The sequence below is a fragment of the Passer domesticus genome, chromosome 5 (genome assembly GCF_036417665.1).
Source record: "Passer domesticus isolate bPasDom1 chromosome 5, bPasDom1.hap1, whole genome shotgun sequence".
NCBI classification, from domain to species: domain Eukaryota; kingdom Metazoa; phylum Chordata; class Aves; order Passeriformes; family Passeridae; genus Passer; species Passer domesticus.
This window is the reverse complement of record NC_087478.1, coordinates 21,134,285-21,150,959: the sequence shown is the minus strand read 5'-3', so window position 1 is coordinate 21,150,959 and position 16,675 is coordinate 21,134,285. Positions and strand designations below refer to the sequence as shown.

At 36.8% G+C, this 16,675-nt stretch overlaps 1 protein-coding gene across 9 annotated transcripts in view; it reads left to right on the top strand.

The window, feature by feature from the left end:
* Positions 1-16,675, top strand: part of PTPRZ1 (protein tyrosine phosphatase receptor type Z1) — a 131,155-nt gene that overhangs the window by 86,904 nt on the left and 27,576 nt on the right. For 6 of the 9 annotated variants that reach the window (XM_064422274.1, XM_064422275.1, XM_064422273.1 and 3 more), the window contains 3 exons: positions 524-650; positions 6,951-6,994; positions 9,598-13,168. In XM_064422274.1, coding sequence (XP_064278344.1) covers positions 524-650; positions 6,951-6,994; positions 9,598-13,168 — 3,742 coding nt within the window. The remainder of the gene's footprint in view (positions 1-523; positions 651-6,950; positions 6,995-9,597; positions 13,169-16,675) is intronic. The other 3 variants (XM_064422281.1, XM_064422280.1, XM_064422276.1) reach the window with 2 other exon arrangements.

The window sequence follows — 16,675 nt, the reverse complement described above, 5'->3', positions numbered from 1 at the left end:
AAAACTCTACAGATTGCTGTTTTGATTTGCCTATACTTGTCATGAGCATGTCAATCACAGAGCTCCCTGCCATAAAATCCAATTGTCAGTTAATAATAACCTGTAATTCATTGCTCATGGATGTGAAAGAATTACCTACACAAGCAATGAATGAGATTCAATACAATTATGCTGCTATAAATACTAAGTTACTGATTACAGCTTCATGGTATTTTACTAGTGAGATCTGTTCCTCTAACCCTCTTTAAAGACTTATCAGACATAATGTTACCCAAACTTGTGTTCAATGCTAAATAGTTTTTTGGTTTGTTGTCCTCCATGTAAAAAGTCACAAGTGTTTTTTTTTTTTTAATTTGACTGAAAACCATTTGTGACAATAAAATAAAAAAGCACACATTTTAATGCTAGAAGAAAGGAGCTTTGTGCTTCATAAGAGAAATATGTTATTAAAAAAAATAACATTTTCAAATTATTGATACTTATTTGCAAGTAAATTATTAAATGGCTTTTTTTTTTCTTTTAGGGGGCTATTCTAAACAATCTGCTGCCCAATACAAGTTATGTTCTTCAGATAGTTGCTGTTTGCTCTAATGGTCTCTATGGAAAATACAGCGACCAAGTCATTGTCGATATGCCTTTAGAGGATGCAGGTAAGTGGTCTTCTTTTGAGTTTAGTGATCTCTTTTAGCTGAAAAATCTGTATTTGAAATAGTTTATTTGCAAACCAGTTGAAATGCATTACTTCCAAATTATGCCAAAATGAAATTTCAAAATCACTCCAGTTAACCTTCAGCATGTCCCTTGCTAATGATATTTTACATCATATAATTCCGTGTAAGCATTACCTATAAAAACTGCATGTTAATTTTTTTTTTAATTCTAAGAATATTCTGAAAAGCACCTACTTGATTTCAAATCTCACACAAATCTCACAAGTGTATCTTTTAGTTGTGTAGGGAAATAAAACCATGTTTGGTATTATTTCTCTATGGTTCAAGGATCCTCTCAAAATTAATCCACACTGCCAAAGTATTAAGGAATCAAAAATACAACCCCACTACATGATTTGTAAGTCTATATTCATGATTTTGAAATTTGATTTCTTATGAATACTTGGAGTTTGATTTCAAAAGACTTGTGATGATGGAATTCCCTTGCTTCTTAATGCTGCCTCGCAAAAAAATCAAAAGGCCTAACAAACAAATCTTAATTATTTCACAGCCAGATTTGCTTCTTCTGCCTGCTGGTAAATATGAAATAACTTGAAGCTGTAGCATGAAGCTTGATCTTATCCTTAATAATTCCTTAAATTTGGTGCAGGTTTTAGCATCAGATTCAGTTCCTATGAAAGTGAGTGAGACCTGTGTTTTTAATTAAGTATACTGTAATTAATAATAGAAAAAAATCAGAATTTTTTATCATGTTAGGAGCTTTTTTTTTTTTTCATCTAAGGGCCTGGATTTTGTTGTTTGTTTATTTATTCTGTAAATTCAGTATTATAGTGACATATGTTTGTTTAGCTATATCAAGGTCGTAAGTGATGTTGTGGTGAACTTGGGAAAACAGGCCAGTTTTTCCTTTCAAAGGAGCCACTTTCCATTACTGTGAGAGAGAATGTGATTCTCTACCATCTCTTCCACATGAATTCTGGACTAATAAGGGTAATAAGTTTATAATAATGTGGGTTTCTCTGTAGGAGGAAGACATAGCATCAGGTATAGTAAATACACATTTTTAATAAAGATTTAACTTGTCTTTCAAACACAGTGTATAATAATGTATTTTGGGGTCTTAAGTTAGTATCTACCAGAATTTTCGTATTTCTCTTTAGTTTTCTAAAAAGTCCACAACAAGGTTCTGACATTCTGCCTGACATTTCACTCTTCTGTCTACCTTTTATCCATCTCTTAGAGAGTATATTCTTCCACTTACATTCCAGAATTTGCTGGGTTTGTGTTTGAAGAGTTTTCTCAGATGAGAGTTCATCTACATACCCCACATCCATTTTTACATGGAAAGACAAATAAGCAGCATAGTGTCATCATCATTTAACAACAAATCAAGTCAGTACTGTGCTGCCATCACAACTGTAAAACCTCTGAAAATACATATTGCAAAGCAAAGTCCAGTGTAGGCGATATCCAGAGGCTAAACCACCCTCCTGCTGCTAGTGCTGTATCCCTGCTGTAAGGATGGGCTGCGTCCAACCCTGCTGTGGTCCGTGATCCCCTTTGGAAGGAGACGTGGGTGCAGAGGCAGGGACAGAGACAGGGGCTGGGCAGGCAGTGCCAGTGCACCTGTGGCACGAGCTGTGCTGCTGGGGAGCAGCCCCTGAAGGGGAGGATGAGGCACTGGGCAGCCTGTGCCTGGCCAGCAGTGCGGGTCCCACCAGCCAGAAGTAAGCCCTGCTTACTTCTGCTGAAGTTATGCAGAACAGGGCCTTTGCATTCATTCCAGCAGAAGGAAGAGGGAGGGAAATGCATACTGGAAAATTGCATATGTCACCTTCCAGCAGAAATTTCTCTGAGGTTTGTATGCCCAGACAAGAGAATTTGGTACAATAAATGTTATATTTCAGACTGTTGTATTTGTTTAATAAATGTTACATATCAGACTGAAGGTTTGATACTTTCAAGCCTTTTTACACAGGTAAATCATTAATTTTTACTTTGATATTTTAAATTTTAAAAAATTTAAATAAAAGGAGACCGAAGTTTTTAAATGAAAATTAAATACTGAAATGAATATTTGCCTGTTTAAAAAAAAAAACAGTTACACTCACATGCTTCTTATCTGAAATGGACACAAAGTTATTAAATCTAATTTGGTTCTTTTCTTTTGGCACTTCCCAGTGATACATCTGAAAGCATTGAATAAAGAAATTTCAGGGAAAAATTCCTCTCATGTAATTAGTTTGATTTCTAAGAGTGTACATTGCTCTATAAGTAAGTTTATTACAGCTGTGTCAACTCTGGATACAATTTAAAAATAGGAAAAATCTTCCATTAATTTCTAACATTAATGTTTATTTGCATAATTAATTTTACTAATTGTTTATACCTGAATTAACTGTTGCAAATATTTCAAATATTTTCTTATTTAATTATATCTAATATTAGATAACATATATGGGAATGTAGATATCTAATAAGAAAGATTTCTTCAGAGCAGCTTGCTGATTACAACTATAACATCAAATTGATTTTGTGATCTGCTTTATAGATCTTGAGGCAAAAGGGGATTTCTTGGAGCTCCTGCTTGGGAATTTATGAAAGAAAAGTTATCTTCACCGTGAAGACATGAAATAAAGTTGACACACATAAAGCATAAATTAAATCTTTCATTTTCAAGAATTACTCTGAGTAATCCAGTTTAATTAAGATGAAATTCACTCCAGTCACCTCCAGATCAATTAGTCTTCCTGTTAAGAGCCAAAGCAAGGCATGAGTCATGTGGAGCCATTAGATGGGCCCTTTTCCAAGAAGAATTCTGTCCTTGGAGTGGCCACTTCTAATGAACTCTGGTATTCAAAAAGCTCAAGACTGTTGTTTTAGACTTTCCTTTTTGAGATACTTGCAAGAGAGTGTTTCTCATGCCTTCTCCCCACCCAGTCTGGTGCTTGCCATGAGGTTAGTGAGGGCTCTACTGACCCACAGATCCAAGGCTATTGTTCTCAGCAATGTTTTGTAAGATTAAGGACCTCTTTGGGGCCATGGTCTCTGCTCCAGTGTGTGGAAGCCTCAGAAGCTGTAATGTAATGACACTGGGCAAGCCACCACAGTGGAGACCTCTGCTCTCTGGCTTTTTCCTGAACTCTTCAGAATTGCAACCCTTCATCTTGTAATACGGTCTGTGTGCAGGTTCAAAATTTTTTCCAGTACGTTTCCACTTAGTGAAAGCCAACAAATGCACTACTTGATGTAGCTACAAAATTTCCATTGAAAATTTAGGGAATCATGTACAATGTATTTTAATCAGCTTTGATAAAAATCCAACCTTTATTTATAGATTTTTCATTTGTTAGTAGAATTGGATTTTGAATAACTGTGTAAATGTGTGCTTCGACTCCAGATAACATTTGTGTAGAACCAAAGGTTGTGCAGTAGTTTGTTGTGTAGCTAATCCTGGTGGTACTTACATGCTTTTGCTGACACAGGAAAGGAAAAATATATTACTCCCCATTCCTATTCTTTTGTGTAGACTTCAGTTGGTGTTTGTCAAAAAAAACCCAGCATGGTGGGGCATAGTTCTCAAATGCTGTCTCCTGCCTGGCAGCTTGTGCTGTCAGCAATGCTTTGTGAGGGTCTAACTATGCAACTTCTTTGTAACTCGTCTTTGAGATTTTTGTCCTAGAAAGCACTAAGCAAATGTTAAATGTCTGATTTAGGGGATGCTTTTTTCTAATTTTGTACTGATAAAAGTAGAAATCTGAAAACTAGTTTCATCAAAAGAAGCAGGCTTTACTTTTGTTCTTGCCATGCCATTTATTACGTGTCAGTACAGAAATGAAAAGAGTTTATGTTGTGCGCATTATTCTATGATTATAAATCACATTGTTTTAAAGAGATTTTTTAATATTTCCATTGAAAAAATGTAGGGAAATAGTTACTTCTCTGTATTTGTTCTACTGTTTCTTCACTCGTCATTAAAATGGACTAGGAAAAGACCTCTAAAGAACTCTAACTAATTTTCTAATGATTTTATTTTAAAATGTATACTATAGAATAATCAATATGTAGTTTCAGAAAAAATAAACAAGCTTGTTCATCAACCTTTTGGAGGGTGTGGCTGTTCACCTTGGATGGGGGATGTTATTATATTTCTGTAATCTCCTGTCAAATCAAAAGCTCAGCAGCAGGATTAACAAAATTTCTGTAAGTGTGTGTCTCTAATACTTTTGCCAAATAAATTTTATATGGCCATCTAAATTTAAATATTCTTCTAAGTTCCTGGATATTTACTGTTTTTGTTAATAAAGAGGTTCTTTATGCATATATATATATGCATATATATATATTTATTTATATATATATATATATATATATATATATAATGTATGTATGTTAATGCCTCTCCCTTGAGAAAACAGCAAGAAACTGTAGTTTCCTGCTGGTGAAATTTGAGAGCATGTACCCTACTGTATCCTCTAGCACAATCACTACAGTTTGTTTCTCTGGCTTAGTCTGATTAGAGCTCAACTCAAGAGTAGTAACCACAGAAAAGTATGGATAGAATTCCTCTGTACTAAAAACATATTTCAGAGAAGCCTGTTGAATACCTAGTACATGGTGTGGGTTGATTATGGGAAAGCATTCAGACTAATGTCAATATTTGATTTGTATCATTGAGAAGCCAGGGAATATCATTATCTTATCCACCCCTTCCTCCCCTCCACTCCCCTTCCCACCCTGTCCCAGAGCCTCCTAGGCCTCAGGAGTCAGAGGTAAGATAATTTTTTTATCTATCTATCTAAAGGTCAGTTCCATATTTGATAATTTATAGATGTTTGTTACTAAAAGACAATTTGTGAAGATTTTGTGCAGCAGTGCTTAGTCAAAATTTGTTTGCATGCTATAACCTACAGATAATACTGTATGATCTTATTAGTTTGATAATCTTCATCTAGTGTATGTTGCATATAGCACATCTTAATTTGTTTTGAAAGGTAGATATGGATAGACCAAAGAGAATACAAATTTAGTCACAGATCTCTACCTGACTTAGCAAAAAAGAGAAATATAGAGATGGAATCTTTATCCTAGTGCATTGAACAAATTACATTTGGGAATTGTGGAGGAAATGCAGACGTGGAGCTGTGTGTGACGGTATTGTGAGAATTGCTCTCCAGGCTAAGAGATTGGCATTTTCACCTAGTGCAAATCAGAATATGTGCTAGAACATGGCTTAGGAGAAAGCCTTAGAAAGACTCGGGATGGAAATGGGCCTTTTTGTGGACCAAAGGAGCAATAAGCTGCATTAGTGCTCTGGAAGGGGTGTTAGATTTCTTCACTGAAGACCTGTGCCAATTCCTAGCAGAGAGGTGGATATTTCTTTCAGCCTTCTTTGAAGCCTCTCTTGCTGACCACCATCAGAAGTATAACATTGGATTTGGCTGAAAAGAGAGAAAGAAGGCAAGAGATTACCTCTAAATTTGGAGAGATGGATTTTCAGCTGGGTTGTAGGAAATTAATTTCTTCAACCTATTTCAACTGGGTTTTTATTTTTGAAAATTAGGAATGCCTCAAAAGCCTCTAGAATAGTTCTTCACAGAGTGTGCAGTACCTGTTCATTAGGGACTTTTTCTGGGATATGATAAAACTGGCTACATGTCGTTACATTAAATCAAGTAGGGTGGGAGTTTGAAAAAGGTTGTAAGCACTGGGAGGGGTGGGTCTCTTTGGTCTGACTTGCTGGAAGCATGCAGCCTGCTAAATGCTGAGTATGATGTCATTGCTGTTGCTATAGTACCTAAGTCCAAGCCTGGGTGCACAAACAAGGAATTTTCTAGATGAAAATTGTAGAACAAATTATTTTTCAAAAATATCTTCAGAGCTTTCAGATTTAATGTAGAGAAATAGTTAATCCCCAGACTTACTGTTTCTCTCACTTGTGTATTTTGCATTAAACTGTATTTCTCATTGAAAACGTTCTTGTAAACTTGGCTTTCCCCAGCCAACATGTGCTTCCTCCAAAAGTGAAAATCCAATGGTATCAAAATAGAGCCAGACAAAACTGTAGTGGCTGAATGAATGTGTCCTGCCTAGATGAGTGGGCATTGCTACCCTTAGTTCTTGATGCAGGGGGTTGGCCACTTCTCCAAACGCAGTCCTACAAAAAATCTTCTACATTGTCTCAATAACCATATTAATTAGGCAGTTGAGTCCTTGCAGAATTCAGAAGTCTGTCTATTTAAAATTGTGGATGATACAGTGTGTATTTTTGTTTTATAGAGGCTGACCTCATTCCTGAACTGAGTGAAGCTGAAGAATATGAGGTATAGCATTCATTTGTTTTTAAGAGAATATTTGAAATAAATATATTTCAATTAGATTGAAATTATATTCTGTGAAAACTTACAAAACTGTGTCACCAACTGAGCGTATTATCTGCATTTATGTATACATATGCCTATGTATGTGCATATATAGCCTTTGAGCTATATTTCTCCCTAGAGAACTCTGGAGATACCTCAGTATTTCTCTGGGATTGGAGGTACATGGTGAAGTAAAGGATATCACAGAATATTCCTAAACTATTTTTAAAATGGGGCATCAGTTTACAGTCACCCCTCTGTGAAGTCTGACAGAATTGTTCATTTAGCAGAATCAAAGCTGCCATCTAGTGTTAGGATTTTTAGTTAGAGAAGTTTGATTTGTCCTTACTTGTGATGGTCTTATGATGTAGTAAATTAAAGTAAGGGAGGACGATAGTTGTGTTGAAGAGTGACATTCAAGTGTGTCTGCAATCAGTGTGCTGTTGGTTTAACTGTTATTCAAAAATTCTTGGAGGTTCATTTGCTTCTTGAACTCAAGTGAGACTTTAAAGTATAGCTCTGTTTTACAAAATTTTTGATGATCTCATGATAACTTGGAGGCTTCATATTCAGTAACTAGGTCTCTGGTGTCGCAGCAAGGAGAGATGTAAAAATACCATTATTAAGTTTTTAACAGTCTCTCATACCAATTGTACAACATAGTTACTTCAGTAAGACATTTATCAAGTAATATCAAGTAATCTCTCAGAATTTTTAATTTATAGTTTCAGACTATGACCACAATATTCTCACTGCATGACAAGTTCTTTTAGTTAAATAGCACAGCCTGTGCTTCACCTATCTATTTACCTTCCCTTGCATTTGTGGACACTGAGTAACCAGGAATACAGTCTTTTCTCTGTTGTTGTAAGCTATGTATCTAGATTATTATATTGCATCTGTTAGGTGCCAGTGAACATCAACTGATTTTTACTTGAACTAGGAAAGTTTAAAAGTGCATACATTATCTTGCATAAATAGAAACAAGGGCCTGTCCAGTCTGGCCCAGGTTTGAAGGCAATCAGTCTTGGTGCTGCTGTCCCTACAGTTTTGGTATTTAGTCCTTAGAATGAAATCCAAACCTGAGAGTGACATCTGAGGTACCTTATATTGTGTGAGTGCATGAGGGGTTCCTGTTTCAAAGAGGGACTGCAGAGTGAAGCCCAGCTCTAGCCTAGTGGGAAAAGCCCTTGTTCTGGTGAGACTGGGTAAAAGATCACAACTCCTGTTTGCTGAGTGCCTCAGTCAAAAACATACTCAGCAGCTCTTTATCTTGGGCACATTCTTTCAAAAGCTGTTGATTTTTTAAATTATTCTCCCTGCTGTGCCCTGTTCAATGCAGGAATGGGAGATCTACTCAAACTGAACTATAATGGAAACTGAGGAGTTGTTAGATTGATAACTGTGCCTATCTCCTCTCTACTGCGTGTTTTCTCTCAGCATTATGCTTTTGAATAACAAACAGTGGCATTTCCACCACATCACCAAGCCAGATCTTTAAAAAAAAAAAAAAAAAACCAACCTGTTTTGCAAGAGTCTCTGTGCTGCTCTGTCTCTTAGGGCTATGTGTGCCTGTCAAATCAGGTTCCTTCAGAAACTGAAAGTTTGCCTCAATCTAGATGGCAGAGCTGGGCTGGGAGAGGTTCAATGGTTCAACTCTGGTGCAGCACTAGATGGGGACACAACACAGAACTGCAGGGACTGCTGTACCTAAATACAAACAAAAATGCTTCCTGAGCAAGTTAGGTGCTTCGATTATATGTTTTTTGATTTCGTGCAGGGGAAGCTGTAGAGGGGATGAAAAGATTTTACCTTAGATCCTCAAACACTGCCTAAATCCTGATTGCATTAGGCACATTTTTTTTTTTTCCTCTTTTGGATATGTCCTTAAAAGGCAAAACTCTATCACAGATTTTGCACAAATTATTGTTATTTATTGTCATTCATATTCAGAAAACAAAGGGTCATAACAGGACTAAGGGATATGACTCACAGCACTTGTGAAATTCTGAATCTTGCTGAGGATCATGAACTCTTCCAGAAAACTCTGACAATTCAGCAGAATTAAGGTCACAAATATATTTTACAAATTCGGTTGTTAATAATCAGTTTAATTACCATCAGGATATTAGTGCAAACCTCTGAGGTATTCTGAGAGCAAAACCATTTTTTCACTGCAGTGTAGACAATCTATGCTACATATTGCATATACAATTGCATTTTATTAGGAAAGGGTTAGAGCCTCCTTAATAAAGTAAATAAATACTGTGAGTGATTTTTGGCTCTCAAACACAATTTAAGTAAGGCAATATTGAAGAAGTTGTTGCGACACAGCATTTTTCTGTTTTATTGCAAATAAATAATAGTTTTTAAGACAAAAGATAAAAACCTGTTCTTGCAGTTAATACTTTAGTTTAAGACCAACAGTCTTCTCAAGTGTTGTTTTGCTTTACCCTTCTTGATTTATCGATCCAGGAAAATATGTTATTGCAGTTTTAGTTTTCATTCATGTTCAGAGTCTATAAACATTTTTAATTGTCTTCGGCTATGATGTTTTTTCAAAGGATGAAGTTGATGAAAAGGAAACAGAGGTGGATGAAGAAACTGCAGTGGTTCCAAGTACTGACAGTACAATGAACCAATTGAGGAGAGATTTTCAGGTGATTACATCCAGCTACAGTCAAGGAAAAAAGGGAACAAAACCCAGTGAAGCCAAAACAAATAGATACCTAACAAGAGACGAATTGCATGGTAAGGATAATGTTTTCAAAGCAGTTTATTATGCTACTTCTCCACCTATTGGTGAAAATTCTGAAGAGGAAGATCCCTTTTTGGAATCCCAAACAATTACTGGAATTCCCCCTCAACTCATTGACTCCACCAAAGGCGGAGAAGACGAGTTTATATATCTTTCTTCAGGCACCGAGCCAACAAGAATAACCACCACTGGCCTCAGTGATGAAGATTTCTTATTGTCTCCTTTTAAACCTCATCAGGAACCTGATGACTTTTGGAGTTCAGTTCCTACCACTTCTTCATCACAGCTGGTTACAGAGGAGGCCTCCCAAGACGATGCCCTTCCTTCAGGAAGTCCAGATATAAGTGTGCATGATGTTCTTTCCCAAGGCTCCATTAGATATATTTCAGAAGTCGTAGCACCCTCAAGCTCCGATGAGCCTCCAAAGCATACTTCTTCCACTGATGGAAATTTATGGTTTCATAATGCTTCAGATCCAACAACTCAATCTGTTGATACATCACCCAGCGGGCAGTTGTCTCAGGCCAGTTATACTGATGCTTATGTAGAGGGATTAAAGCCAACTACAACGCCCTATACAAGCAGCCCAGTGGTTTTACAAGACACTTCAGATGTGGATTTAGAATTGCCACATTATTCTACCTTTGCTTTCTCCTCTGCTGAATTATCACCTCACTCTATCTCTTCAAGCTCTGGAGAATATGGTTCTGCTTCTGCTGCCAGTGAGGTACTCTCTCAGACAACTCAGCCAGTCTATAATGGTGAGATACCTCTTCAACCTTCCTACAGTAGTGAAGTGTTTCCTCTAGTCACCCCCTTATTGTTTGACTCTCAGATGCTCGACACTACCCCTGCTACATCAGATAGTGATGTGACCTTGCATGCTACACCTGTATTTCCCAGTGTTGATGTGTCATTTGAACCCACCCTGTCTTCCTATGATGATGTACCTTTGCTTACATTTTCCTCTGCTTCCTCCAGTAGTAAAATGTTTCACCGTTCGTATACAGTTTCTCAAATGTTTCCACAAAGTGCTACTCCAGCTGTTGCAAGCGATAAGGTGTCCCTGCATGCTTCTTTGACGTTGGCAGTGGGTGATCCATTAATACAGCCAAGCCTTGCTCAATTTGCTGATGTGGTGTCACATCAGACCACTCATGCTGCTTCGGAGACACTGATGTTTGGTCATAATAGAACTCACATATTTACTCAAGTTGAACCATCCAGCAGTGATTTAAATATGCATGTACTATCTACAATGTCTGAACTTCCTTATGCTTTGTCTGGTAATGTGGGCTCCCTCCAAAGCTTTACTGTTTCCTATGACTCTGCAGAATTTGTGCATGGTTCTGTTGACGTATTTCATCAAGATCCTTTATTTAGCAGCTATAACAATGTACTGGTGCATAAACCTTCTTCTGTAATATCACAAGCTGATATTTTGCTGCAGCCTACGCGCTCTCTATCTAGTGACACGGATTGGTCTGAAGCATACTCTGGTAGTGAGTCCCTTTTGCCTGACACAGATACTTTGACCGTACTTAATGTTTCTTCCTCTGATTTTGTTGATGAGATTCCATATGAATCATCTGGGTTTAGTGATGTTAATAAGATACTTCAAAAAGGCGATGTTATATATGGAGATGAGAGAGAACTGAAAATTTCCTCTTCTTTAAGTGACATGGCTTCCAGTGCTGAAAGTAAAGCGATACATGAACTTTCTACATCTGTTTCTAATAATGTTGTAATTGAGCAGAATATGTCTCTGCAAGAAAGCCCACTTCCTGTTTCTAGCACAAAGGGAATCCTTCCAGTCTCTCTTGCTTTTCCCACTACTAAGATATTTGATAATGATATTAGTACACTTACAGAAAAGCACCTTTCTGTTCAGCCTTTGCATGTTACAACTCCAGCCTTTGATGACACTTTGCTTAAACCTATGCTTAGTGCAAGCTCAGATCAAGCTCTCTCTGTCCCTGCTTATAGCAAAATGTTATCCTCGACTCAGCTGTACTTTTATGAGACCTCAGCTACAGTAAATAACGAAGCAGTACTGCAGTCCTCCTTCCAGTCTTCTGGCGATGGCACTCTGCTTAACACAGCTGCAGTTGTGCCTAGTGATCCTGTATTGGCTGAAAGCTCAAGGGTTCAAAAAGATAGTTCTGCATTTGACCAAATATTGCATCAAATGGCACCAGGTTCTGCTACAACTGAAAGCAAGCTGCATTCTACATCTGCACCTTCTGTTGCTGATACGATGTCAAACACTTTTAGTAAGCCCACAGCATCACTTCAAGCTTTATCTTTTTCTTATGCAAATGAGAGATATGTTTCATCCAGTTTATTTAACAGTGAAGATGTTCAGAAGGTTATGCCTTCATTGTACAGTAGCGATGTTTCCTTCCAGCTGACCAGTTTAGAAAATACAAATGCCTTTCCGTCCCAGGCAGCGAATGCTGCAACAACTCCCTTCCCAACAGGTGACACATCATCACATGTAGCTACTCCTACAGACAGCCATATCTCTTCAAGTGTTTTTGAAAGAATTGAGGCTGACAGTGTCTCTTCAAGTTCCACACTTGGTTTTGATCCTGTTCATATGCCTGCAATTGTTTCTGGTTCTGATGTGTCCATTCATCACACTCTTCCTTTACCAAATACACTTGTTTCAGTTACGGCTGTCCCTTCCAAAAGTGAGATCCCTGTAACTTTGAATAGGTTGCTGGTTCCTTCTGGAGAATCCTCTGGGTTGTCTCCCAGTATCATGTCCAGTACTGATTTGTGGTCTTCTGTAGTTGAGGATGACTACGATGAATATGATGATGCCTTCCCTGTAAGTAACTGCATCTCGTGCACCTCCCATAGAGAAGATCAGGATGTGGTAGTAGAGGATGAAAACACAAAGGTAAATAATAACAAGGATCAGAGTAACCTAATTATAAGTACACATTCTGAGAAACCTGAAGAAGAGAAGTTTTCTACTGCTGCATCTGACACTCAGATAAACCGTGACATGGACAGACATAATTATACATCCACACCAACTTTGACAGCGAATGTGATACCTGAGAAGCACAACAACCTGAAAATTTTGGAGAACCACATTCAGACTTCTAGTGTCCAAGTACAAAACACATCAGAATCTAAGTCTTGGGCTGTTTTGACAAGTGATGAAGAAAGTGGTTCTGGCCAAGGTACCTCAGATAGCCTTAACGATAACGAAACTTCAACAGATTTCAGTTTTCCTGACCATAATGAGAGAGACACTGAAGGGGCAGTTGAAGCAGGTAACTCAGAATTAACTCCTGGATCATCACAATCATCAGCCTCATCTGTTACTAGTGATCATTCATCAGTGTTCAACATCTCTGAGGCAGGTTAGTTATGGATAAGTCTAATGAATACCATGGGAAGCTGTGAGGGGATACTTTTTTGCCATAGAGAATGAGAAGGTTTATCTACAGATAATAAAGGGAGAACATAATAGTGCCAATGGGTGTGATTAAGGAAGCATTGGGGAATGGGGGTTCATACTGAGCTGGCTATCTTGTGAATGCTACTTCTGGCTACTTAAAACTGCACCTGAAATATTCTTCAGTAAGATGACTGATGCTCTGCTTTTGGATAGGTGCATACTGTCAGCAGAAGTTGAGTCATGCAAAATCTGAAACCAGAATTGTTTCAGTGGTAATTGTTGCTTTTACTTTTAAAGGTTTGTCAGGGACTTAGGTTCTCTGTTGAATTTTTTGCACAAAGACAAGTGCTGCCCTTATGGAAATAACACCAGAGGAAACCATGCCTCTGCCAGAGGAAACATGCCTCTGATATTCTCTTTTAAACTTACGGCAGCACCTTTTTTTTTGTGTTTTCTAAGAGATTGAATGAGGAAGAAGATGCTGGTTTTATTCTGATTCATAAAAACATTCATTTTTATTCTGTGTATGCCACTTTCAGATTTCAGTGAGATGCAGAATTTTTGTGCCAGATTTCTGTATTCCCAAAGTAGAGCCAGATTTTCCTCTAGATGTTTATATTCAATGCTACTTTCTCATTTATTCCTCTTAAATTCAGTGAGAGTATTTGCAACCCATGATTCCAAGGATGAAGTCAGAAGTCAAAACTCATAACACATTTCCTTTGTATTTAAAAATGCACTGTGGAAAATCTGAAGTATTCAGACACATAATTTTCATTCCTTCTTGTGCTAGAGAATTGAAAATCAAAGCATCAAGTCAAAAATAATCTATGACCTTTGAAAAAAAACCCAAACAACAAACAAAGTGGAATTGGTATTTTAGAAAATAAATTGAACTTCTGTTATGTACTTGCATCATCTGTAGAGGGCAGTATCATTCAACTAAACCCATTAAGGAATGGAATTCGCAAAGCTTGGGAGGGCTTCGGCCCAGTCCTACAAATAAATACACAGTTTAATTACCTAAGGTTGTATTTCTCGTGAGCAAGAGAATATTGATATGAAAAGGTGGTAAATTGACACTCGATATAGTTGGGGCTAGAACAATGTGAAAAATAGAAAATGAAAATTAAAAGAGAATAAAAAACTTTGAAATTACTAAGAGTCTTAACAAGGTAGGTGTTACAAAACTGAATTAATAAGTGAATTAGTTTACTGGTAAGTAGTTACCACTTTCTGTAAAATGCATAACATTCCTTCAAAAATAAGCAAAGATAGCATTAATATTTCAAAACCTATGTTATTGGTGTGAATGAGTGCTGCCATAAGATTCTAGAGTTTACATAATGAGTGTGATTTGAATTTTTACCAATAGTAACTCAAAAAGGATTATACAGTATTGGAGGAGTAGTATAACAGACTTACTTTGTCTTCTAGATATTATTGAAAGACACTCTACAGTATCATTTCACGCTCATTACTTTTTTTCCAACACACAATGCCAAATTCTGGATTTTAATAAGCTGAACATTCAATTTCAGCATGTCTAACATGGTCTCCTATAAATCAAAGACATATTTGCTTTTAAATTACAAAGAAATGCAGCAAACACAAAAATTAATCTCTCACCTGAGAACTTACTTATACATTGTAGTGGATTTTGCAAAAACTGGTGAAATGTCTTTTCATTGTGACCATTACAGAAAAAAGTCATTTAAACTTTTCCCAATCTTGTAGCTGTTGATGCATAACTATGCTTGTTCTGAACAAGGATTTTCTCCATAAGACCTCTATGACTACCCAAACTTTTCAACTTCCATTGAAAAACTAAGACAGATTAACAGAAAGAAATATACAAAGGATCCAAACACATCAATTATTAGAAATCAAAGAAACCTGCTATAGCTGAGACTGCCTTTTCAGCTGCCATCATTGGAGTGAATGAAGTAGGCAAGAAACCCTCTGTTACAGGAGAAGCCTGCACTTCATTCCCCATAGGAGGAGTCCTGATAGAACATGGTCATGAAGTTTGAAGGAACCCTGTCATCACACAGATAGGATTGGATTTTATGCTGTGTATTAGGCCAGAGTTGGATAAGCAATTCTGACTGTTTCAAAGGGATCGTATTGTGCTTTCTCATGCATACACATAGTTTTTCTCTGGAGTAAATAGGAAGTACCAGTTTTAAACCTACTCAACAGACACTTGGAGATTTTTCAGAAGCAACTTTCTGCCTTCAATTACTTTGCCCATTGAGCTGCAGAATTTAAAGAGAAGTGATTCACATGGGTGTTAAAGAGTATTTTGAATTTAAACCAAGAAGACATCTGCAAAATTAGAGCCTAGACCTTTTTGCACATAAAGTCCTGAAAGCCTCTAAACTCAAGAAAATGGAAGAAAATAGAGCTGCCTGGAAATCTGTACTGTGTGAAGCCATTTGGTTTTTGACATCCTATTTAGAGCATGTAATTTGCTGTCTTTTTTTTTCCCCCAGATTCAACTCCATTCCTTCCTCCCTTTGTGTAAAAGCTTTTCATTCATGTAGAATTTGTCTCTTGAAATCCCAATGGAGTGCAGATGTTTTCTGTACAGCAAAATTCTGCTCTTATAGAGAAAATTCATTGAATTAGGACTCTTTGCAAAAGCAGAAAACATTCTAGGGGTTTAATTGTAAAAAGCACAAAAGTGCTTATTTCTGCATCTTAAATAATGCTCACAGTAAACTGCACAAATTGAAATAAGTCAGTTGTTTTACATCAAAGTCACAACTTTAAAATACTTACTTCTTGAGATAGGACCAAAGCTGAAAATAAAGTATTGGTGTTGTCCACCATTGGTTTTCCTTCTTTAACAAAATTAAAAATATTTTGTTTTAATCTTCATACAGATTCCCATGTCCAAATATTTCTGTCATCCAATAGTATATGGCTCACAGAAATATGAAACCAAAGTAATATCTAAATAATAATTTGAGCACCTGTAAAGATTGGGGTGGGAGATTTAATTGTGGCTCCAGTATAGTTGAGGGAGGCAATTGGATTCAAAGGAAGCAGGGTGTAGCTATAAGGCAGTTTACAGAATGAGCAATGGATAAAAATACAGAAAGCTAAACTATAATACAGCAAGCACATAAAGACTTTTTCAAGATAATTTTTATATTAACCTATTAGCCAGAGAAATGATTTGCATTATATGACTGACAGTTTAATATCAATTCCAATGCACATTTCAATATTCTGTATTCAGACTTCTTAACTCATTTGGCTTTCAGCTAATAAAACAGATTAAAATAAAAAAACTTTCTTCTGAATTTTAACGACAGTCTGCTATTCTTACAAAGAGGAGTCTCCACTGCTGGAGGGCTGAGTCACATAAGCTTGAACACTTTGCTTTACCTTCTATCTGCTTATCTTCTGTAAGCTGGTTTGCAAATGTATAAACTTTCTGCGGTACATAGTAAAAAATAGA